Source organism: Phoxinus phoxinus, assembly GCF_949152265.1.
Source record: "Phoxinus phoxinus genome assembly, chromosome: 6".
Classification (NCBI taxonomy): domain Eukaryota; kingdom Metazoa; phylum Chordata; class Actinopteri; order Cypriniformes; family Leuciscidae; genus Phoxinus; species Phoxinus phoxinus.
In genome coordinates, this window is record NC_136881.1 from 13,695,025 (window position 1) to 13,719,303 (window position 24,279).

At 37.1% G+C, this 24,279-nt stretch overlaps 2 protein-coding genes across 5 annotated transcripts in view; both read left to right on the top strand.

Moving 5' to 3' along the window:
- Positions 1-4,730, top strand: part of rnf38 (ring finger protein 38) — a 34,718-nt gene extending 29,988 nt beyond the window's left edge. Inside the window, exons 8-13 of one of the 2 annotated variants that reach the window (XM_079615298.1) lie at positions 478-639; positions 1,856-1,959; positions 2,052-2,148; positions 2,233-2,354; positions 2,567-2,666; positions 3,468-4,730. In XM_079615298.1, the coding sequence (XP_079471424.1) occupies positions 478-639; positions 1,856-1,959; positions 2,052-2,148; positions 2,233-2,354; positions 2,567-2,666; positions 3,468-3,530 (648 nt within the window). In that variant the 3' untranslated portion in view covers positions 3,531-4,730. The remainder of the gene's footprint in view (positions 1-477; positions 640-1,855; positions 1,960-2,051; positions 2,149-2,232; positions 2,355-2,566; positions 2,667-3,467) is intronic. The other variant, XM_079615299.1, reaches the window with a different exon arrangement.
- Positions 4,731-11,558: 6,828 nt separating this feature from the next.
- limch1a (LIM and calponin homology domains 1a) overlaps positions 11,559-24,279 on the top strand; it is a 56,534-nt gene continuing 43,813 nt past the window's right edge. For all 3 annotated transcript variants that reach the window (XM_079614835.1, XM_079614836.1, XM_079614837.1), the window contains exon 1: positions 11,559-12,028. In XM_079614835.1, the coding sequence (XP_079470961.1) occupies positions 11,921-12,028 (108 nt within the window). In that variant the 5' untranslated portion in view covers positions 11,559-11,920. The remainder of the gene's footprint in view (positions 12,029-24,279) is intronic.

Here is a 24,279-nt window from a genome sequence, read left to right on the forward strand (position 1 = left end):
GTTACTTCGTCTTCAATGCCCTTCAGAAATCTAAAATGTTAGAATGATTTGATGCTCAAATTTTTTTTATTATTATAAATGTTGAAACCCGTTGTGCTGCCTAAAAAATTGTGGAAACTGGAAACCGTGATCATCAACCGTGATCATTTCTTTGATCAATATAGAAAGTTCAAAAGAACAGCATTTATTTATTTATTTTAATTTTTGTAATGTTACAAATGTCGTGTGTGTGTTTTTCTTTTTAATGCATCCTTGCTAAATAAAAGTGTAAATTTCTTTTTTTTTTTTAAGACTGACCCCAAAAAATTTGTAAATATTTATATTACTTGCTGCATACATATATTTTTTTTGTACTATACTTCTGCTACACTAAAAAAATACATTTAAAAGTATTTGAAATATTAGTAGTAATGTTTACAGTACACATGTCGACAATCAGAAAATGAGTAAATCCTGTTTGTTTGTTTTTGTGAATAGCCGCTGCAAAGGATAGAGAATGAGGTGGAGTTGTTGGGGGATCACCTGTCGGTAGCTGGAGGGTTTAACTATCCTCACTCTGGCCATCCAAGTCCTCTGCCCCCTTCCACCCCACTACAGTTCCTCTCCCATGAACCCCTGCACCAGGAGCTCTTTGGTGTGGTGAGTTATCTTCAAGCTTTATCACCTCAGATCAATAGCTGGTTTAACACTGTCGGGCCAGTGCGAACCAGGGCTAACAACGCGCCGGGCGGGGCCAATAGCCTCGGACCTCGAGCCGCGAGGCAAAAATCAAGCTGCGTATCCACTGTCGGGCCGCAGCACTGCCCCAAAACTTGCCCTAAACACTCTATAGAACGTCACACAACCCCACCATTTCTCCAGTTGACTGAAAACCAAGCATGACCGAAGCAAACGTTTGGTCTTTACTTAAAGACTTAAGACCCCATCATCAACCAATGATTTATGATAAAAATGTTACAGGGACAGTCATTTATTAATTTCTGTCAGGAGTGCACATTAATCATTATACCATATTTATTTTTATTGGACACAAACAGAGACATGTTCCTACTTATTCAGTCGTGCCTGCTTCCATTTGTGTGTTCAAATGAATGCATAAAACGACTCCATTAAGGCTTTTTAAGTCCAAAAGCTAAAACATGTAGAATTTTTTTTTTCTTCATAAAATATTATGTTTGTCACATTTCTTTAGAATTTTTTTCATTTCTATACATTTTCCACTAAATGATGTAATCCGAGGAGATTTGAGCAATCTCTCTCATCTCACAATACGGTTATCCTATCAGCCAGAGCAACAGAGGGAGCTCACGAGAACAAAGTTATACGAGTTAACCGGAGCATATTTAATCTATAACATTTGCGGATGCATAAGTGCGGCATCAACAAATGCACAGGGAAGAGACCGATAAATACAAGGTTATAATCATATATGCTTTGTCTAATTTCTTCAAGCAGTCTGTGGTATTTTCCATATGTGTATTTATTATGACAGTGATTACCCTAAGTAGCCTTTAGCACCACATATATATTTCTGCCTAGATTTAAGTTTTTTTTGTTTTTCTTTCTCACAAATAGCTGGTAGCCTGAAATGAAAGCATGGGAAATGAGCAGCAGTGTTGACCCTCTCCTAAATCATATAAACTCCGCCTTGGTTCATAACCACTCCTCGAGCCCTAGTTGGCCCGCTTTGAATTAAAGTATTCTGCAGGCCAAAAAACCCTGGCTGATGGCCCAGAGGAAGCCCCGATATTGACAGTGGTAATGCGACTGGACCTGGCACTTGGTTTTGGCCCGACAGTGGAAACGCGGCTAATGCAATCTAAACAATCTAAAAATGGTTTTGTGTTCTTTCCAGCCGTATCCCCACTTCATGCCTCGGCGAATCACAGGCAGACGCTACCGCTCTCAGCAGGCCGTTCCTCCACCTCCGTACCACCCGAGTCTGCTGCCCTACTTCCTGTGAGTTACACATGCAAGCATGCATCAGAGTGTTGTTTTAGACAAACAATGAGCTGTAGAAAATGTCACTGTTTTTCGCTTTGGTTTTTTTGGTGGTTCAGATCTGTTCTTCCAGTCCAGCCAACAGCAGTGGGTCCCGCCATTAGCTTAGAGCTGGATGTAGATGATGGAGAGGTTGAGAATTATGAGGTGCGAGTCTATTATTATCTCAGGAAACAATTCAGGAATACTTTATTCTATTTTACATGTGTATTTGTTCACATGTTTGACTAGGCTCTGTTAAACCTTGCCGAGCGTCTCGGAGAAGCGAAGCCTAGAGGTTTGACGAAAGCCGATATCGAACAGCTGCCTTCCTACAGATTCAACCCCAGCAACCATCAGTCTGAGCAGACTTTGTGAGTACAATACACTAATTTTAAAACTTACAGATTGTTATTTAACTACTTTGTGACCTACATGGAATATTTGTACTCCTAAAAGAAAAAAAAAGCCTTTTAAAACTCCTAAAATACACTTTTTTTTTAATTTGTTTTAAAAATACATGAACAATGTCGTGATGTTGGAACAAGTTAATCAATAACATTATGTCCTCCCTCTTTCCCTACAGGTGTGTAGTGTGCATGTGTGATTTCGAGTCTCGTCAGCTGTTGAGAGTACTGCCCTGTAATCATGAATTCCATGCCAAGTGTGTCGATAAATGGCTCAAGGTAAGCAAGCATGCTAATTAATTAATTAACTTTATTTATTCAAATATTAAGAAGAATGGTGTTATTGGTATTATATCCTTAAATTATATAAAGGATTTCAGTGGATCTCAACATTTTTTAACTCCAATGCCTGCATTGTCCAGCACAATATTCAAAGGCTCCCCGATGTAGACTATTTCCAGTATTTCTTCTGCTATTATGCAAAAGCGGAAACAGTATTCATATATTAAATTATTTAACCATTGTTTTTGTTATTTTTGTTATTAATATTAAAATATATTTGTTACTATATAAGAAATTGCAATTTAGATCAGAGTTAGATTATTTTAATATATGAATAAGAGTTTAAATCCTTTTTAGTCGTCTTTAAGCCTCTTTGGAAGTTTTTCTGAGGCCCCCTGTTTAAGAAAACACTGTCTTAAGGTGTGGTCACATTTATTGTTGTTCAGATAATTTTTTGCTGGCAAAAAATCCAGTCATTTCAATTGGAATCCACAAAATCGTGAATTTCATGTGAGGGGAAAAGGTTTCCCCATGCTGATTTCACAACCGATTCAAGTTGGTCACACATTTGCTGTTGACCAACAGAAAGCTGCTTGGTTTGAAAGCGAATTCTGCATGAGCTGTGCTTCATACATCACGACGACGCTATTGACAATGGACATTTATTTTTCCCATGGGATTTTGCTAGTGTGACTGCACCCTCGGGCATATATAGACTTGCTTAACTATAGCTTTTCCCCAGTTGTGATTTGTTTCTTAGAACAATTATTTGATAATCCATCCACCTCTGTCTTCTAGGCTAACAGAACCTGTCCTATTTGCCGAGCAGATGCCTCTGAAGTCCAGCGGGATTCCGAGTGACGCTGCTCACCGAACACACACACACCCACACACACACACACATACATGCACACCACTAAACACTTTTGTCATTCTCCTACCCTGTTACATTCAATTAACTTCCAAATGCTAAATTACTCCTCACACACAGATGACTGCTGCAAACGATTTGTGGGAACTTTGAATCAAAAACATTGTTTGATATTCATCTATGAATATCCAACTAACTGAGACACACACACACACACGTCCCTTTGGTTGTTTGATCACTAATTCTTTTGAGTGGAAGTCCAAAGATTATGGTTCATATTATCATTCTGGTTATGTTCTGATATTGTTTTTTTGTTTTTTTTTAATATATAAATATATAGAGTTTAGTTCTCCCCTTTTGGGGGTGGGTGTTGGTATGTTGCAGTCTTGTGTGAATGAGTGTGTGTATGTGCACTAACATTCCCGGCTATGTGAGCACACCGTGGTGGTCTTTACAAAGGTTAATGTTGTGAGCATGGGCTTTTATATTTTACCAACAAATATAGCTATATATAAATATGTATGTATCAATATAGAGGGACAAATTACAAAATTCATAAATTCTTTTTAATAGGAAAAAAAATTGTCTTCAAAAAATGGAAAAGATTGCATAAGATTCAATTTATATCTATACATAAAGAGGGGCTTTTGGGTGGGTCTTGCTCAATTATGATTTAGCCGTCTTTATAGAATTGGAAAACTGTGAGGTGTGTGTGCTTTTGTGTGAAAGAGTGTGTGTGTGTATTAGAGAATCAGTTGTTTGTTATTTATCCCATATGTGTGGTACAGAACACTGGCTTGTCACTCTCACTTTTATTCTCGTCTGGGATTGGCTGAGGATGTGCACTGACATGACGTGATTGGTTTGGAGGGGCAGTGGAATATTCTCAAAGTTCTTCAATGTATCCTGCTGCAATTTTTTTTCTTCTGTTTTTTTTTTTTTTTTTCACCAGTCACATTTTCAATATTATTGCAATTTACAAAACATAACCATTTGAAACCATTTAAATAAGTATTCCTAATCCATATCCAGTCCTGCAGATTGATTGTGTAGACAAATCACCGCTTTTCTCATTTAGCACTTAAATAGTGTCATTTATTATTGTTTGGTGGCTGTGTAGACAGATTAAATCCTGGTATTTGCCTTAAGTCTAGCATCTCTTAAAACAGTGATTCCCCATCTTTTTAAAGCCCAAGCTGAAGTTTAATTTTTGCCTAGGAAATGAGTTGTATGCCAGTTAACCCTGTAGCAGTGTTGCCCACTGTACTCATGAGTTTACCAAAATTGCCTCTAGTTTTGAATTTGGTTTCGTATGCCTTTCATTTAGTAATCAGGGACTCAAGGGTATGTGTATACATGCCTTTTCGAAGAGGACCAAGGTTATATCGTAGCATTTGGGCTTCTTTAAAAAAGAAAGTGCACCGATTCTGCAGGACAAAAGGGAGGGCAACACACACACACACCCCTTGCGAATTGTGGCGTTTTAAGTACCTCCCCTTCATTCCCAAAAGGCTCTCCTGGTCTTAGTAAATGGTTTAATTATTTTTGTCTTTTCATTTGTCGTTTCGCTCTCTCACTGCCCTCTCTATACAGTTAGCTGTTCGAAAACAGCCTTCCAGTGCACCCACTCATACAGCCTCCATAAGGCTGTTATAGCCATTCATAGCCGTGCGCTACTTTATAATGAATGCTTGAGATGCGTCATGACCTAGAGGGGCGTTTGTATGTGTATGATTGTTTCATGTCATGCATTGTTATCATTATGAATGGATATAACTGCCTCTGTCGTGCATTATGTAGGCTCTATGACTGGTGTAGAAAGTGTCATATGAATTCTGTAATGTAGTCTCAGAGCCTGCAGTGTCTTAATGAGAGATGCCTTTAAAACATTCTCCAGTGTTGTCCGCTTTAGTGTCATAAGTCGAAATCATGGCGACCAGAAAATTATGAATCCTTTATTCTTTTCAAACAACAAATGTGCATTACCTTAACTATTGTCATTCTGTGTTATAGGAGTTTTATTTCTCCCCTGCTTGGTACAATAGCAGTTACCTCAGTTTTACTATTTATGTTTTTGTTTTTTTTCCCCTTTATCTTTTGCAAAACCAATAAGAGAGCTTATGAATTCTCTTGCGTTTGTTGGTTGTTTTAATTCTTACCATTAAAAAATACAATTGTATCATTTAACATGTTGTAGTTTCATATGTATAATATCTGTAACCAAAATCATTTGAAGGCTTGATATAAAAAACTTTTAACAAACATTTGTACTTTTTTTTTTTTATAAGATAGTAATGCTTTCCATAGTAGTGCAATTTTTTTTTCTCCGGTACTGACCCCTATTCCCAGTCTTTTGGATTTCAAAGGGTGGCTCAGTAATAAATGTATACTTTTCCTTGAACTTTTCTGTTTTTCCAATGTTCTCTCATCTCTTTATCTCTGTTGTCTTCATTCTCATGGTTAAAATCGTATGAATATTTCACCCCCAAAATGAAAATTGTAATTTACTCTCACCCTCATATTTTTCCACATCCTGTATGAATTTATACTGTGGAACACAAAAGAAACTTTTATAGCAGTACTGCTGTTTTCCATACAATTGAAATCCGGATTAAAAGACTTGGAATATGGTGCAGGACTTTTCTCAGTTGCCACTGGTATCATATGTTTGATTGGACGTAAAAAGCTAAAACTGCTTTATACAGATATTTTAATCCTGCATACATTTATGCAGAAGCGAAGATGGCAAAAAGTTTTGTTGATTCTCATTAAAGATGGCTTTGCAGCATTTAATTTACTACAAACCAAAGTATCTCTGGTTGTGTCTGCAACGCTGCTATTGAAACATCAAGGGAAGTCTCAACAGTCGGTCAACCCTTGAAATGTCAGTTTAGAGAGCAATCCAATCCACTGTATCTCTCTACATGTATTCGCCATTAGCTATATATATATATATATAGAACATGTCATTCACACAGGAACTACATTGTATGTTTTCTGAATTATATATACGTGTGTGTATATATAGTAGCCTAGTATTATACAGTGGGGAGAACAAGTATTTGATACACTGCTGATTTTGCAGGTTTTCCTACAAATGTAGAGGTCTGTAATTTTTATCATATAATGATAAATCTTCAACAAAAATCCAGAAAGTCACATTGTCTGATTTTTAAATAATTATTTAGCAATTTATTGCATGACATAAGTATTTGATCACCTACCAACCAGTAAGAATTCCGGCTCTCACAGACCTGTTAGTTTTTCTTTAAGAAGCCCTCCTGTTCTCCACTCATTACCTGTATTAACTGCTCCTGTTTGAACTCGTTACCTGTATAAAAGACACCTGTCCACACACTCAATCAAACAGACTCCAACCTCTCCACAATGGCTAAGACCAGAGAGCTGTGCAAGGACATCTGGGATAAAATTGTAGACCTGCACAAGGCTGGGATGGGCTACAGGACAATAGGCAAGCAGCTTGGTGAGAAGGCAAAAGCTGTTGGCGCAATTATTAGAAAATGGAAGAAGTTCAAGATGATGGTCAATCTCCCTCTGTCTGGGGCACCATGCAAGATCTCACCTCGTGGGGCATCAATGATCATGTGGAAGGTGAGGGATCAGCCGAGAACTATACAATAACTATACCTGGTCAATTACCTGAAGAGAGCTGGGACCACAGTCTCAAAGAAAACCATTAGTAACACACTAATGTCATGGATTAAAATCCTGCAGCGCACGCAAGGTCCCCCGGCTCAAGTCAGCATATGTCCAGGCCTGACTGAAGTTTGCCAATGACCATCTGGATGATCCAGAGGAGGAATGGGAGAAGGTCATGTGGTCTGATGAGACAAAAATAGAGCTTTTTGGTCTAAACTCCACTCGCCGTGTTTGGAGGAAGAAGGATGAGTACAACCCCAAGAACACCATCCCAACCGTGAAGTGTGGAGGTGGAAACATCATTCTTTTGGGGATGCTTTTCTGAAAAGAAAACCGTATTGAGGGGAGGATGGATGGGGCCATGTATCACAAGATCTTGGCCAACAACCTCCTTCCCTCAGTAAAAGCATTGAAGATGGGTCGTGACTGGGTCTTCCAGCATGAGAACGACCCGAAACACACAGCCAGGGCAACTAAGGAGTGGCTCCGTAAGAAGCATCTGAAGGTCCTGGAGTGGCCTAGCCAGTCTCCAGACCTGAACCCAATAGAAAGTATTTGGAGGGAGCTGAAAGTCTGTATTGCCCAGCCCTGAAACCTGAAGGATCTGGAGAAGGTCTGTATGGAGGAGTGGGCCAAAATCCCTGCTGCAGTGTTTGCAAACCTGGTTAAGAACTACAGGAAATGTATGATCTCTGTAATTGCAAACAAAGGTTTCTGTACCAAATAGTATTGCATATAATGCAATAAAATGCAAATTAATTACTTAAAAATCATACAATGTGATTTTTTTTTTTTTTTTGATTCCGTCACTCAGAGTTAAAGAGTAGGCTACCTATGATAAAGATGACAGACTTCTACATGCTTTGTAAGTGGGAAAACCTGCAAAATCGGCAGTGTATCAAATACTTGTTCTCCCCACTGTATAGGCTATGTATACTACTTAGTCATACAGAATATGCTCTAAATGGTAAAAGTTTTATAAACTCATTGATATGATGCTTATTTGAGCTCTATGCTTGGAAAAAGTGCATCTTAGACCCTGAACGAAGTTGCACAACAATTTGAGATTTGCAACAATTGATTCTTTCTCTGTGGTAGCAACCTGTGATGCCAAAGCGAAGCCCCCAAGCCAACAGCTGTTTATAGTTGCCTACCGCTTTTTACTTCTTCGCAATGTGTCCAGGGCATGTCTCTGTCGGTGTTGTCCTTGTTCTCTGATAAAGGAAGTTAGGAATGTTTGTTTACGGTCACTCACTATACTGCACTATTGCGCTAAACTTTGAATATTGACTGATTCTGTGACGTTCGTCAGAGTAACATGTCACGAGATTTGATACAATGATTACTTTTGTGGAAGAAATGTCGCTGGATTTCCTAAAGTTTGAAAGGTCAGTGGTAGGCTATCAGGGTTTTGTTTGAGGCACTAACAGGTAACCTTTGGCTTTAAAACGTATGAAATAAAGTGGTAAATAGAATGGTCTAAATGCATAGGCCTACAATGCCACCTACCTGTCAACATTATGATTTCCATACCTCCACACACCCTGCTTGCCCAGAAATCATGTCATCAGCGCGTTCAGTAAGGTTATGCATATCAGGCTTTATGCAGTTGTAGACAATCACCGAGTGCAACACTGCAGCCACCAAAGTTCTTCCTGAACCAATTGTTCGTCCTCAGACTTCCATGCGTTTCTCTGCCAATGCTGTGGAAATTAATCTACTGCAGTCAAGTGGTTCAACTAGAGCTCTGTAAGTTGTTTACGTTCATTATTATTATGATCTAATGTGCTTTAAGACATGAGGTAATTTAACGCTCTCTCATGAAGCTTTGCAGAGGCTGCTGTCCACGTTCATGTGTTTTGAAAGAAGCTTGGCTTTGTGGAGCGTTCTGAAGGGAGGGTCAGTGGATCTTATGCTTTCAAAGCTAGCTTGCTATTGCTATCCTGTCCAAAATTGCCTACCCTACCTTTAAGTTAACTTATTTCTGAACGTTCAAAATATTATGTTTTTATGTGTTAAATGTTTTAAAACTTTTTTTTTTCTTGGTTATGTGAACATTAGAGGAAATATTAAGGGAAAGTTTAACTTTATCCTTTTTATAACATTGGTGTATGGTATATCATAACAATGGGTATATCATTAGGCAATACAATATTCATGACATACTAAATAGGTACAGTAGATTGTCCTTCCAGCAGGGGGCGTATGGCAACTAGGAGAAAAAAGGACTAGATCCAGGCATCCAAAGCTGGAGTGCAATGACACCTATTGGTCATGCAGTATAAGAACATCCTATTTTCTGTCCTGGTCCTGGGAGTGGGAACACACAGCACTGCACATTTTGTACGCCTCGCCTCTCCTATCTGACACACTCATTTCAGTTCATGGAGAAGCATTATCTGAATCAGGTGTGTTTTTAAATAAGGGAAACTATGCAGTGCTGCTGTGGGACCACAAGACAACTGAAAAGCACTTTTCTATTAATAGCCTACCTGAAGAAAGCTATCCGTCAGCAGTCCTGTTCACCTCAATGGCAGTTGCTTCATGGTAATAAATAAATAAATGGATAACAGCAAAACAAAATAATCACTAGAAAAGGCTAAATGTGTTTATGCATATGCTAAATGCTACTGCTGACTTAGCAACTTAAGTTCATTACCTTATTAAGAGATGTATTGTATAGGGCAACCATGTAGGCTCATTTATATTTAAAAGGCCTCACATTTGTCGTTATTTTAAACTCTTGAAAATTGGAAAGTTAACCATTACAAACTATATTGCAGAAGTGGTTGTGTGGGCAACATTAGCTGGAAAAGGATACACATTTTAAACCTATTTTGTCCTCACTGATTCAAGAATTAAGTCAACATTAGAAATAAAACTGTGCTGGCCAACCGATTTGATGGGGTCTTTCGAAAATAATATAGCATAAGAATTTGGTGGCAGATGGTTCCAAACCCTCTTGACCAACATCAGTTCAAAAAATTGACTTTTCTTTCCCAATTTGTGTCTGAAAAGCTGATGTGTTTTACAAGCTCAATATAGGGGTGGATTTATGTCAGCCTGTGGCAACTTTTATTATGCTTAGAAACTCTTAAACCCTGGTGTCTAGCAGCATTATTTCTTCTGCTTCCCCATCCTGAAGTTGATTGATCGGCACCGTAACCTTTTTGTAAAAAAAAAATTAAAATTAAATCGACCTTTGACCTTGGCCTAAAATCTAATTTTTGCTTATGTTTATTTGGCTGCCAGGCTGGAGATGAGCTGTACTAATATCTATCAAACATTCTGAACAAACCCCTAACTAAAGTATTAAACATGATCTGAAATTAATTCTACCTGAACAATCATTTATAGACTTAAAATTTCAGAATTAGAAATTCAATACATCTTTGGGGTTTGCAGATTATATATTTTCTTACATTTATTTGTAGAAATATATATTATACCTATTTGTAGGTATAATTACATTTATATCTACAAATATATATATATCTTCGCAATTTCGTATAGCGGGGTTTGAAAGTGGATTCAGTGTGAGCTGCCTCATTCATCAATATTGACAATAGACAATGGATATTTTTTGCCTGACAAAAGTGGCACATGGGACCAGGGTCCGAAATGAACCAGTGCTTGGGGCAAAAATACCAAAGACATGTATAATGTCGGGGGAGGATGCATTCTGTAGGTTTTTTTTAAACTTGATATAATTAAGTATATTTCATAATACTTTCTTGGCCTAATATGGTAATGTATTAAATGTATGCCTATAGCAGTATTTATTGTCTTATGATAGGCCTACATCAATTATTTATGGCTGGTGTGTGGTGATTTTAGTTTTTAGGAAACAGCCCTAACTGTTCAGATGTATTTAATGATTCAAGGGTCAAGTATTTGACAGATTTATATGGTTAGATAAATCCTCATTAAGGTAAAAAAATACTCTAAAAATTAGTTCTAGGTGACAAATACCAATTACATATTTCAGTTGTATTGCTTTCAGTCTTTGTTTCTTTACCTCTATGGGAAACTTTTAGAAAACTTTTTCCCTACAACTTTTGAAACTTTTAGAATTATGAATTTAGCCTACCTAAAACTCGTGTGCAGCCATTCAAGCACTGGTATTTTCTTCAGGAAATGCAAGCAGGTTTACTTCATTCATATTAATAAACAAAACAATACTTTGAGAGACAGGGAGACTATCGAGTTGTTGATATAAAAGGCTATGATAGGCTATAATTATAATATAATATATAATATAATATAATACATAAAGAGAGAGAGAGCGGGAGAGATATCTGGCGGTAACTGGAGCGGTAACGGAACTCTATTGTTCTCGTTAAATTCCGTTCCCCCGCGCTCTCGCGCATGCCAGTCTCCCGTTCTAGAGACAGGGAGGCTGATGCGCTCGCCTTGCTGCCCCTAACGCATTGGCTAAACGTAGACCTCTGGTGTTTTTTTAGTTGATATTTTTAGCAGGAGGTCGGACTCGTATTGCATCGAGCGTGGTAGTTCGTGCAGTTCATCTGCAGTGCTGCTGAGCGCTGGAGAACCGCAGTGTGTTGCGCCGTGAACGCTCGAGCTCAGCATATTGAAGAACGTGTCCGCTATTACGGCGAATGATCTGAAGTAGCCTAAACACAGGTCTGTTTGTGGAGCGCTGGATATCGCATCTAGGCTTTCAGTGGCCTCTTGCTAAGACGCTTTTTTGGGGGGTGAAATGGCCAGTCCTGGAAACGATTCGGCTTCAAATGCCCAGCTGGATCAGGGTGAATCTGCAGACGCTACCCCTGAACCAGCGTTTCAAGAAGCTCAGAAATGGATCGAGGTGAGTCTGCTGCACATATATGCGCACAGAAGTAAAAGTAACCATTTATTTCGCATCATTTTAATATTTGCTGTGACAGTCATATAATGAGGTTACATTACGCTCTGAACAGCTTATAAATATTGCACCGTTACCTGTTGTGAGTGCGCGAGCGTGTGTATCGTGTTTGGTTACAACAGCGGGCATTGGAGCCCAACAGCGCGGGGATCATGTGCGCGGGATTCGGGTGCTGTAATCGGACTAGCGAGGCTTTGATGGCTCACCGAATTTTTCACTCACATGACAACCATCAGCCAGTTTTTGTGTTGCCAGATTTCATTCTGTAGGTCACCTATCCATGAATGGACACTTTTCCAAACAAAACAGGACTCATTTAAAAAATGTGCAGAAACAGAAGGATGCATGCACTCATAATCTGCAAACGGACACGCCCCCTTTGCTAAGCGATTCCAGTTGTTGTGGAAGCCAAAGACACGCCCACTTGTCCTCTACAAACCACGCCCCTTTTCTAAGCGAGCGCAGTCGTCATGGCAGCGCACAGGCTCAATCAAACAGTTTGTTTACGGAGCATTTGTGGCATATACACTATTTACGTGGCCTCCGTTTTATTTGACCTGATTAACTGTCAAGTGTAACATGTGAATGCAGAACAACTTCATCCCCAGAGATGTTAAAGGTTTTAGATGTAGGTCTTGGTATTAATATTATGACCTATTTTAGGGGTCGAGGATTGGATAGGGAGCACCCTCACGTCACTGATCTAGATTTGAGTTTGAGTCGTGTGCATTAGATCAGGGGTTTTCAATCTTTTTAGATGCCATTGACCTCCAAATATGATCATCCTCAACTCATGTGTGGGACCCCCCATCCTAAAATTGTAAAGGAATCTATATAATTTCTTGTATAAGACCCTATTTTATTATATATTATAAATATTTATATATTTTTTAAATATAAATGTCTAAATTATGTAAATATGTAGCTATAAAATATTATTTAGGAAATATTTAGTTCTCTTTTAGGTTACATTATTACGTTTTTTTTCCTACTCATTATACAACTGTATTGTTGGATGTATTATGTAATTATTTTGGGGAAAAAGTATTTAACCTATTCTCAAAAAAATAATCTTCCTGCAGCCCCCGTTTTTATTATTAATATTATTATTATTAATTTTTGCAGATAAATAAATTGGGACCATCAGTGTTTTCTTATGTTATTGGAATGTATGTGTTTTTTGTTTTTTTCTGTTAGGTGTGTGTGATAACATTTCACAAATCCCACCAAAAGTGGTCTGTATACCATGCCATAGCCTCATGAAAGTTCACGCTTTCTTTGGTCTGCTTTGCTAGCTATCTGTCAATTTATCTGTCTTTTTTGTTCATGTGTTTCACTGGTAGGCCTATGTCAGTCACACGTTTTAGGACGATCAGTATAAATAGACAGGCTGAAATAGCCTAGCACCCTGCTGCTCGCAAATAGTTTTAACTCAATTGGCACAGAGAGAGACATGCTTCTGTCTCCTGCTAAAAATGCTTTTTACTTAGTGAGTCACTGAAAGAGCTAGAAAAGTACTGACCAAAGCATATGTTAGACTGAAACATGAACAGCAGACTGCGGTACAACTATCCAGACATGCTCTCTTGAGGCACATTCATAGAGTGAGCCTCTATTTATTGGTCGACTGAGATTGGGTTCTTGATGGTCGATGTCAATATTTAGAAAGCATGTTGGCCGATGGACAATATAATATTGATATATAAGCTACGTAACGTGACAAAACTGGCTGAAATCAAGCCTTATTTCGCACAATATTTGCTCAAACTTCACAAAAACATTGATGATCAGTAAGAAATAAGAAAGTCCAAGATAATTAAATATTGTAAAATTTAAGTTTAAAATGCATTTTCCAAGTTCTTAGAAATGTATTCTTTGTATTATTCCATTAAACTCTAATGTCATGCAGTGTAACAAGTAATAAAAGTGAATTGATTTATTATATATTTGTAATATATTATGTATGTATTCCTTCAAATGTTTATAAAAGTAATTTAATTATTGATTATTTTCAAACTGAAAATGTCATGTTATTAATATTATTATTATTTTTCTATTCATGAATGAATGTATAATTCAATAGGTTCACAGCCTGTTCTAATCTGGCCATGCCATAAAATAGTTAAAATATCTGATTTATAAATAATAATGAAAAACTTTTTCAGTGTGTTCCTCTCAATGATATAATTTCCTGATTTTTTTTTTCTTTATGTTGGTTGTACCACATGACTTTGATTTGGTGGCTAAACGTTGACCATAATAGTTTATTATTATTAAATAATTTATAACAATTTGCCAAAACTCAACAGCTTATAATCGATCTACCCATATATCGGTCTGACACTTCTTATAAGGATTGTTTTCAGACAGAGTTTTGTATGTCCTGCGGTCTTTGTTTTGAGGAGACCTCAAAACCTCTCATAGGGCTCATGGGCGTGTGCTGGATGGGCCATGTGACACTGTACGGAAATTGTATGAGGAAATCCTCCCAGTGCACCTGTCAGTGGCTAGAGACGGACAGCAGCAACCACATCACATTACAGAAAGTCCTTCTCTGCCTTGGCCTATCATATTTCAAGTGCCATAGAGTTCCTCTCCCATTGACTATCAGGTTTCAGAGCACTTCTCTCTTTCTCTGCCTGTTTCTTTCCATCCTACCACTGTCATAGAGTCACCATGGAGACCATACGGTATAGTCCATGTCTCGTTGAATGCTCTTCAACTTTTGGTCAACTTTGAGTGCATCTTTCTGGCAGATCAAGAGTACGAGGTCAAGTGTGTGTGAGTGAAAGAGCTGCTACATTTGAGTACAGATGGCTCTGTCATATGACCTCATAAAGCCAGCTGTCACAGCTGTGCAGTCACACACACACAGACACACGGATTAAACGATACAGCTTACACCGTGAGAGAGATTTGGGAGACAGACACAGGCTGTCTACACTATTCACATTCATTTAATGCAGTCCTCTCAGGAACACAGGGGCTGAAATCACAGACTAAATATGAGCTCTCCATTATTCCGTTGGCTATGGTTTGCTTTCAAGTATTCAGGATCACCACACTAAGAGACACTATAAGCCAAATGACCTTCAGTCCAACTGTTTCTGTGTAAAATCACGGTTGCCAACTTTTGAGTTCAGCTTGGAGTGAGAATTAAGGAGGGGGATTGGGTTATAGACACAAACTTCATGATTTGATTCATAAGCTTGCGATTCGATTTCAGTTTGACATCGATTCATTTAGATATCAATTCAGTTATAATTATATAAACAGTCTGTTTCATGAATCTTTGTGGCTCATTAAAAATAAATTATTTTTTTGAATTTGATATCATAGCTTGCGCTGTGTTCATGTTGTGTGCAAGAAACACTGACTCTAACAACATGATGACTCTAACTTTTTGATGCATTTACACGCATTTTAGTCTCAACTCGGCGGTAATGTAGTGATAGTTACAGTACCTTACCAGGACTGTTTCTGGTTTGTACTGGTCTCTAATTAGCTTTTGATGAAGACACATTAATCCATCTATCTCATCTCCAACACAATGTTCATGTTGTGTAAATGAGTCTTCTAGCTTATGTAAAGAAATTCAATTCTTTCCAGCATCAAAAGCTCTCCAGCTTTACCACCCACCCTTGAGAGCAAGCACAATCCTCATGTATTTTGCAATCATTCAAACGCAGTGTTATATAATGCTGATTTTACTCATCTTGGAAAAAGCAGTCTTCCTGGTCGAGGAATAATCTGCAAGAGTCCGTGGAACATTTAGCATAACTCCCATAATTCACTGCTGCGCTATATAGGAGAGGAGAAGAGATATATAAAGATATGGAAGAAATGGTATGAGTTGTATGCCATTCTGATTTCAGCCACAGACAGTATGTGTGGCTGTCTCTGTCTGTGTGTGAGTATGTGTGTGGTAGTTTTGGCTTCTGACCTCAAAAATGCTGCATCCACACTTTTTTTTCCTGCTGGTGTGGCTACATTTTGTTAGCAGTTGTATTGGTCCAGCTCTTTTTTTTTATGATATGAAGATTTGAGTTATATTTTGAGTTAGTATATGGGAAACACCAATGCCAAACAAAACACAACTGGGCTTCCTGGACTGTATGGCACAAGAAACTGTAACATCACAAAGTGTGTTTGTTTACCCGATTGACCAACACTGTGTGAATCAGAGTAATGCACTGCATGGTCCAATTGAATTCAACACAGAATTCTTTATTTCAGGCCTCGGTGCAAATTCGAAATTGCTTTAACAAGATTAAACATTGTAAACAAGTACAACAGGAGAAAGCTGTGCCATGTGCAGACATAAGGCTTTTTAATCCACACATTTACTGTAGTCACATACTGTATGGCTTTTGTTTGCAAGAGTTTATGAAAGGAAAACTTAGTCCCACTATCAGAATATTTTTCTCCCAGCTGTTGTTTTATGTTTTGTTCAATATCAGTAAAAGTATATCCGCATCCCAATATAAAGTCATGTTTTACTGTCAAATTCATCTTTATGACAGAGAACTATGCAATGTTATTGCACTTATAGGTCCTTGAAGAATAACATCACTATTATAATATATATATATATATATATATATACACATACTGTATATACTGTGTGCATATATATCTGATCCTGGACCACAAAACCAGTCACATGGGTACATTTTTTAAATTGAGATATATACATCATCTGAAAGCTGAATAAATAAGTGTTCCATTGATGTATAGTTTGTTAGGATAAGATTTGGCCAAAATACAACTATTTGAAAATCGGGAATCTGAGAGGGCAAAAAAACCAAACATTGAGAAATTCACCTTTAACGTTGTCCATTTATGTTCGAGATTGTGCTGCATTCACTCACAAAAATGTTTTTTTATATTTACGGTAGAAAATGTACTAAATATCTTCATGGAACATGATCTTTACATAATATCCTAATTATTTTTGTCATAAAAGAAAAATCTATAAATTTGAGCATTACAATTTATTTTTGGCTATTGCCACAAATATACCTGTGCTACTTGTGACTGGTTTTGTGATCCAGGGTCACGTAAATATACACACAGTATATACATATACACAGTATATACAGTATGTATGTATATAGGCTATATTTTATTTTAAAGCACTCCCCATCCCCAGAACCCTACGTCTACATTACGACTCAACAACAAAACTGCATTGAGATGGATTAATAGAGAAATGAATCAAAACCCTTCAGTCCTCCAGAGAGGAATGAGTGTAATGAAAGAAGTGTGTGTGTATTGATGTGCATTTTCAAGCACTTCAGCAAGTCTTGACTGAGGTGGAGTTATCGCATAGTGTCTAAGCAACCGATTAGACGAGTGATTATTAACATGTGAATGAACTCACAAACAGTGAGAGATTGGCTGACATAGAAAAACATGTGCACACACACACACTTTTAGGATCTGAAGGGAAAGATACTCTGAGAATAAGGTAGAGCGGTGGAGAATATCTTACACTGAAAATAGAGTTTCTGCCGGTAGCTTCTATAAATCAGGAGTTATTAAACTTTCTTGGCCCACAACCCAAATAAGATATTTTGTCTTTACTGAAACTGTCCAAAATAGTATCAGATCATTTCTTGACTCTGTATCATGAAATCAATTCTTAAAGGAACTACTGTTGTTCTTTCACAGATTTAAAAATGTAACATTTTAATTAAAACATAGCCTACTGAAAAAAGTTAAAACTGATCATACATCCAGCTTGCACTGGAATGAAATATTGCTTAATGTGATGTTTTGAACGGTTTCCTTTTACCCTTACAAAATTGCACTCAGCTAACCATATTTTCTGCCAAAAATACCATGGTCGCTACAGTTATTGCTCCTAGAATAAAACTGTGGTAACCTGGTATTCACAACAACTGTCATTGAAAAAGTATTCTGGAAGGTTTTAACACAGTTAAATGAATGTAATGTTTTTCTGTAGACCTTGTCACAATAATTGCAGTATCTGTGGTATTTTGGTTGAAACTATGGTTGCCATGTGGTTGTGGGATGGATGATAGAAAACATTTATTCTGACTAAACAGTCCCAACACATACTTTTGTGAATAGTCTTATAGAACATAATACATTCATGGGATTAATGTGAAGCAAATGTATTTTCTCTTATTCACATTATAGCATTGTGCTGATCTGTGGGTGTTATGTGCCTCTGCCCCTGTCCCACATACACATGTCATTTGCTTGGTTATTTTAAAATGCTCCAGTCACCCACATTCTGTCCATTTAAATATAGGCTACCTACAGCTGTTCAGTTCTTTTCAATACTTTGTTTGTGTGTGTGTGTGTGTGTGTGTGTGTGTGTGTGTATCCTTCTGTAAATGCTTATCCTGACACTGACAACCTTGTCTAACACACTTCTAGTTCCCTGTTTATGTGTCCTTCTCTCTATGCAGAGATCAAGGCTTACATTTTTCTTTAGTAGCACACATTTTTGCCTCAGCAAAGTCAAAAAAGTTTTTTTTTTTTTAATGCATGGCAATATATATATTATTTGGACATTAATTATTGATACATTTCTAGTAACAACATTACAAAATGTTTGTAATACAGTTTCATATTTTCAGTTAACCCTGCTCATGAATATTAATTACATTTTGTGACATTCACGCAGTAGCAGAAGCTTATTGGCTGAAAAAAGGTGTTGTTAACTATGTTAATAAGATGGTGAATTAACTATTCTAGTATAGCTGATACATATTTATTATGACTATAAATGAACTGACTTAATGGAGATACATGGAAGAGTACTGTGCAATGTATTTATGATCCAGTTAACCCTCTGGTACTGTTTTAGTCATTTTTGACCGTAAAATTATTTCTCCCAGTTTTATCACTATTTTACATTTTTGTTTTTCGGAATGGTATGAGACTTGGTAAAGGTTTTGGCAATTGCTATGTGAACACACACACAAACATTCTTGGACGTTTAAAAAAAAGAAAAGTTAAATGGTCTTGAAAAAAATAGGCACACTTGTATTGTTCGCGGTCAAAAATAACCGTGTTGGAAATTAATAAGAGACTAATTTTAGTGGACACGTTTGGTACTGCGCCCAAACAAAATCTTACTAATGCAAAATCTTTTGAGATATGTTTAGATTTATGGCTTTGATTTTCTCACAATTTTAGAGTAAAACATGTTTTGAAATATAAATATTTCATATAAAATTAAAAAATAGTATGTTATGCATTTTTCATAATAATAAACTTAAACCTCTATAACTTTTTTTATCATACTAAAATAGACTAGTACATTCATTTCATTGAAATAATAATTTAAAAAATATTTTAGTAATTTTTGACAGCCACGCGAGCAGTACTAAGTTTTACACAGCTTGATCAATTGCAGTGTGAAAAAAGGTAATCTGCATATTTAGCTATTGGTCTTTTTATTCTGATAGTTTTATATTTAAGTTTTGATGAATACTTTTGCACATTGGCAAACAGTAATTTTCACACGCAAAATCTGGTGAGGGTCAGATTCCAACGAGCAAATGGATAGAAGAGCATAACATTTTAAAATCCGCTTTTGCCCACGTATTATCCGTTGTTCTTTTTCAGATTATAATTTCAGAGTAGTGGCGAGAGAGAGAGAGAGAGAGAGAGTGCTTGTTAATCCTGTGTGTGTCTTTGTCTGGATGTATGAGTTGGAGTTGTCTATTTCAAACAGCCCTAGTCAGGTGGCCTATTTGCAGATGTATTTTGAGACAGTATGTCCTGAGAGACATCATCCCTTGTCTGTTTCTGCCTCAGTGAGAGTAGCCCTGCTTTCTGCTGCTGAGGCTGTTGCTTAGGTGATTATACCTAAGCCTGTACACTGCTATTTTGGTCTGTGTTGGGCCTTATGATGATGTCATGGAGCAGATTCTCAAGCAAACTTTTTGTGTATTAGTCTCTTAATCATGTTAATACATTTCATTTAAATTACATATTGCATATCACATTATTGTCACAATAATGTTGTGTTAGTAGAAGCGTAATGGCTAATGCTAACGCTAGACTGTGGCGGTACACAGGGAAGGAGACCAGAGGCTTTTTTTTTTTTAAATGGACGTCAATAGAGAAGAGGCTTTTGTGAGGAAATAGCTTATCATTTAATGAATCAACTGCCTGCCCTAATCTTCAACATGTTTTACGCTAAACAATATTTTTGTTGGGAACGACATGTAGATTTTACTATGATAAAAAGGTTATTTTATAAGAGAAGGCAGAGAAGGGAATGTCGCGACAGGGAGGACTCATTTACGGCATTACCATAGTGTGCAGCCAGGTATGACATCACTTTGTAGGCCAAAACGTGGAAGCGAGTTAGCATTTTAGCTTTTCCGGTTCCATCGTCCTGAAGTCAATGGGTTTTTTTAATTGGGTTTTGGTTAAATGGCAGAAATAAGGTCTGTGGTGATTGAACACAAGCTCAAGAACACTTTCAAGTTTTATTCTACGATATAAATTTAACCCCACTCATGATTTTTTTGAAGTTGTAACGTGTCTTGAAAAAGGCGGTTGCTAACAAGTGGCTAAATGGCACTACAAAGGCTGTTGGGGACATTAAACGTCATCACGCCGAAAAGGTAAAATCAGTCCGCTTTTACAGCCTCATTATGCTTATAATTGTTCTCTTATGAGCTATTCTAACTCAAACTTTCTGGGAAAATGTTTTTAGATCAAAACTAAAAGAGTTGTTGGAAGCTTAGTGGTGGTGACGTTGAAGTTGTGGGACCATAGTGTAGTTTGTTTATAGCCTATATCTTTAGCTTTTTACTTCTGGCAACTGCATTTATGCTTCAAAATTCATAAAAGTTGTGTTCATCTGTGATAATTATTTTGATGGACAAAACATGCAAGTATCACAAACTTCTGTTGATAACAGAGCTTGTTTTTAACAATAATCCAAAAGCCTATGGAAAAATCTCAAAGGAACCAGTGTGATGCTAACTGCCGGTTGGCCTACAAAGTGCACCACTGTATTGTAATCAGAGGTGGACAGTAACAAAGTACATTTACTTAAGTACTGTACTTAAGTACACTTTTTGAGTATCTGTACTTTACTTGAGTAATATTTTTTCTGGAAACTTTTACTTTAACTTCACTACATTTGAAAGACAAATATCGTACTTTTTACTCCACTACATTTCTGTCAAGGTCCTTGAGTAGAGAGTAGTAACATCAGGGATGATTTGGGTTGCATTTTGGTCGGAAATGAAAGTCTGGTTGTCGTCAGAACTCAACTGATGTTGGTTTCTGACGTCAACCGATTTTCAACCACAATACAACGTCTGTCCAACGTTGGAGATTAACGTCAATCTGACATTGGATTCTGACATCAACCTGATTTTAATTTTCAACGTTGGGTTTGGTCTTCTAAATGTGAATTTTGTCATTGTTTTGGAGCACACTAGCTTATAGATAACAAGGCTAACATATTCATACTAAAAGCCCAAAAAACTGGGAACAGCCATTTGTGTGTCCGAAACCATTGTGGACATTATTGAGTGACTTATTCAATCCCACGACTGGAACTGTGTTAGAAATAAATGTGATATTGATATGAGGGTAGACAGGCAGAGATTCAGATGTATAAGGTAGGCCTACTGTTAGTAGGCTATTACATGCAACAATAATGAAACAATGCATTGACATTTACTTTTATACTTAAGTACTTTTAAAAATGAGTACTTCTGTACTTTTACTTAAGTAAAAATCGGTCTTTACAACTTTTACTTGTAACGGAGTAATATTTGACCAGTAGTATCTGTACTTTTACTCAAGTAAGGAAGTTGTGTACTTTGTCCACCTCTGATTGTAATATTGAGTGATATTGTATATTGTCTAAAGAAAGTAAAACATTCCCATGTTTTCTTTTGTTGGCTCTCAGGCTTTACCAGTTATGATAAGACTTGAAGACTTGACTAGGCCTATTGTAACTGCATGTATGTATGTATGTAATGCTGATATTATGCATTTTAATGAATAAAGAGAAAATTAATAATTTATTTATAAATATTGTGTTATATTGGATATTACTGCCGGGTTAGTAATGACTGCTGTGTGCCTAATGATCATGATATAACGCTTTTTAATGAATGAGGGTAAAACAAACATATCATTTTAATGGATTAAATGTGTACCCAAGTGATTTACATTGTTTGGTTCAGAACCAGTGTTATTTTAGTGTTTATACACTGCTATTGTATTTATTGATGGTTTGAATTCGCTTTTTATATTTATTTTTTTATTTTTATATTTATTTTGTTGTGAGCTTTTAATATTTCTATATAGCTTTAATTTTTGTATTTCAGTTTTACTTTTAGTAGTTTTAGTGCTTAAAGTCGGCATGAAATCAAAATATTACTAGTTTATTAATATTACTACGCATATTACTAGTCTTGTGGTGAACAATTAATCCATGCAAGTTAATACACAGAAAAAAATAGTTTGCCGTGGTAATATTGAATCAAAATCTGAAAAGTTACTTCCGGTCTGGAATGGCGTTCCTTTTCTGATGACGTCAGTTTGATGGCTTGGGTTGAAAACGCTCAACTACTCCTCTCAAACCGTTAGTCTGCTATGAGCGAGAGATGGAGAGGAGGAGCACTAAAGTAAAACCCATCCCTCTGGTCAATATTCCGTTTCACTTGGAAATACGTCACTGGAGAAAAGTCGTTTGCAACTTCCGGTTCACACGGACTTTAACTTAGAACGTAACGTATTTATTTCAGTTTAAGGAAGGTTTTTCTACACTTAAATGACAAAGGGACAAAAACACAATCACACATTCACAATCACAGCTAGTCCATGAATTACGTCCTAAATCAGTACAATAGTTTATGTTGGTAGCCTACTCCTGTTCTTATGTGAAGTGTGTGTGTGTGTGTGTGTGTGTGTGTGTGTGTGTGTGTGTGTGTGTGTGTGTGTGTGTGTGTGTGTGTGTGTGTGTGTGTGTGTGTGTATTGAAATGATATTACAAATGTCAGTAGACCTGGGAGGATTTGAAAATGAGCAATTCATTCATAAATCCGTAAGAGCTTATCTTCATTCTGTGGAAGTACAAACCGGAAGACAGAACTCAACGAGATGAATAGGGGCGGCCGGGGCTACATAAGGTCTATAACCTATGAAGGAAATAGGCGTGTGTGTGTGTGTGTGGGGTCTTAAACATGAATGGACACAGACTCATGGGGACTCGTGTCACTGTGGGGACCTAAATTGAGGTCCCCATAGGTACAAAAGCTGATAAATTATACAGAATGAGTTTTTTTGAAAATGTAAAAATGCAGAAAGTCTTGTGTGATGCAGGTTTAGGGGTCGGGTTAGTGTAAGGAGACCGAATATACAGTATAAAAACCATTACGCCTATGGAGAGTCCCCCCAAAATAGCAAACCAGACTGTGTGTGTGTGTGTGTGTGTGTGTGTGTGTGTGTGTGTGTGTGTGTGTGTGTGTGTGCGCGTGCGTGTGCGCGTGTGTGCGTGCGTGTGTGTGTTCGTGTGTGTGTGTGTGTGTGTGTGTGTGTGTGTGTGTGTGTGTGTGTGTGTGTGTGTGTGCGCGCGCTGTAATGAAGAGAGTAAAGACATAAGGCAGAAGTTGAGTGAGTCTTTCTGACAGTTAAAGACAGCTGCAGAGGATTTCTCAAAGATCTGTGTGTGATCGTGAGATGTCTGCATGTGTGAAAATTGGTTTGTGTGTCTGTGTCCTGAATCACTTCTTATTCCCTGCACTACCGTTGCACTTCTGTTTTGTAGTGTTGTCTGAATTTTTAGAGAATATTTAATTCGCTATATAATTCACTTTAACTGCGTGAATTTTGTTGTATACTGTTCAAATATTCTGAGTCGGTATAAGGTAACTCTCTTATACACACCAAGGCTACTTTTATTTTCATCAAAAATACTATAAAAACAGTGATATTGTGATATATTATTACAATTATTATAACTGTTAACTGTTTTCTGTTTTAATATATTTTAAAATGTTATTTATTTCTGTGATGCAAAGCTGAGTTTTAAGCAGTCAGTTTTCAGTTTTTCTGCTTAATGTTTTTATGAAAACCGAAACATAAATTTACATTTACCAGACGCTTTTATCCAATGCGACTTACATTGCATTCCAATGTACACATTTACAACCCATGACCTTGGCGCTGCAAACGCC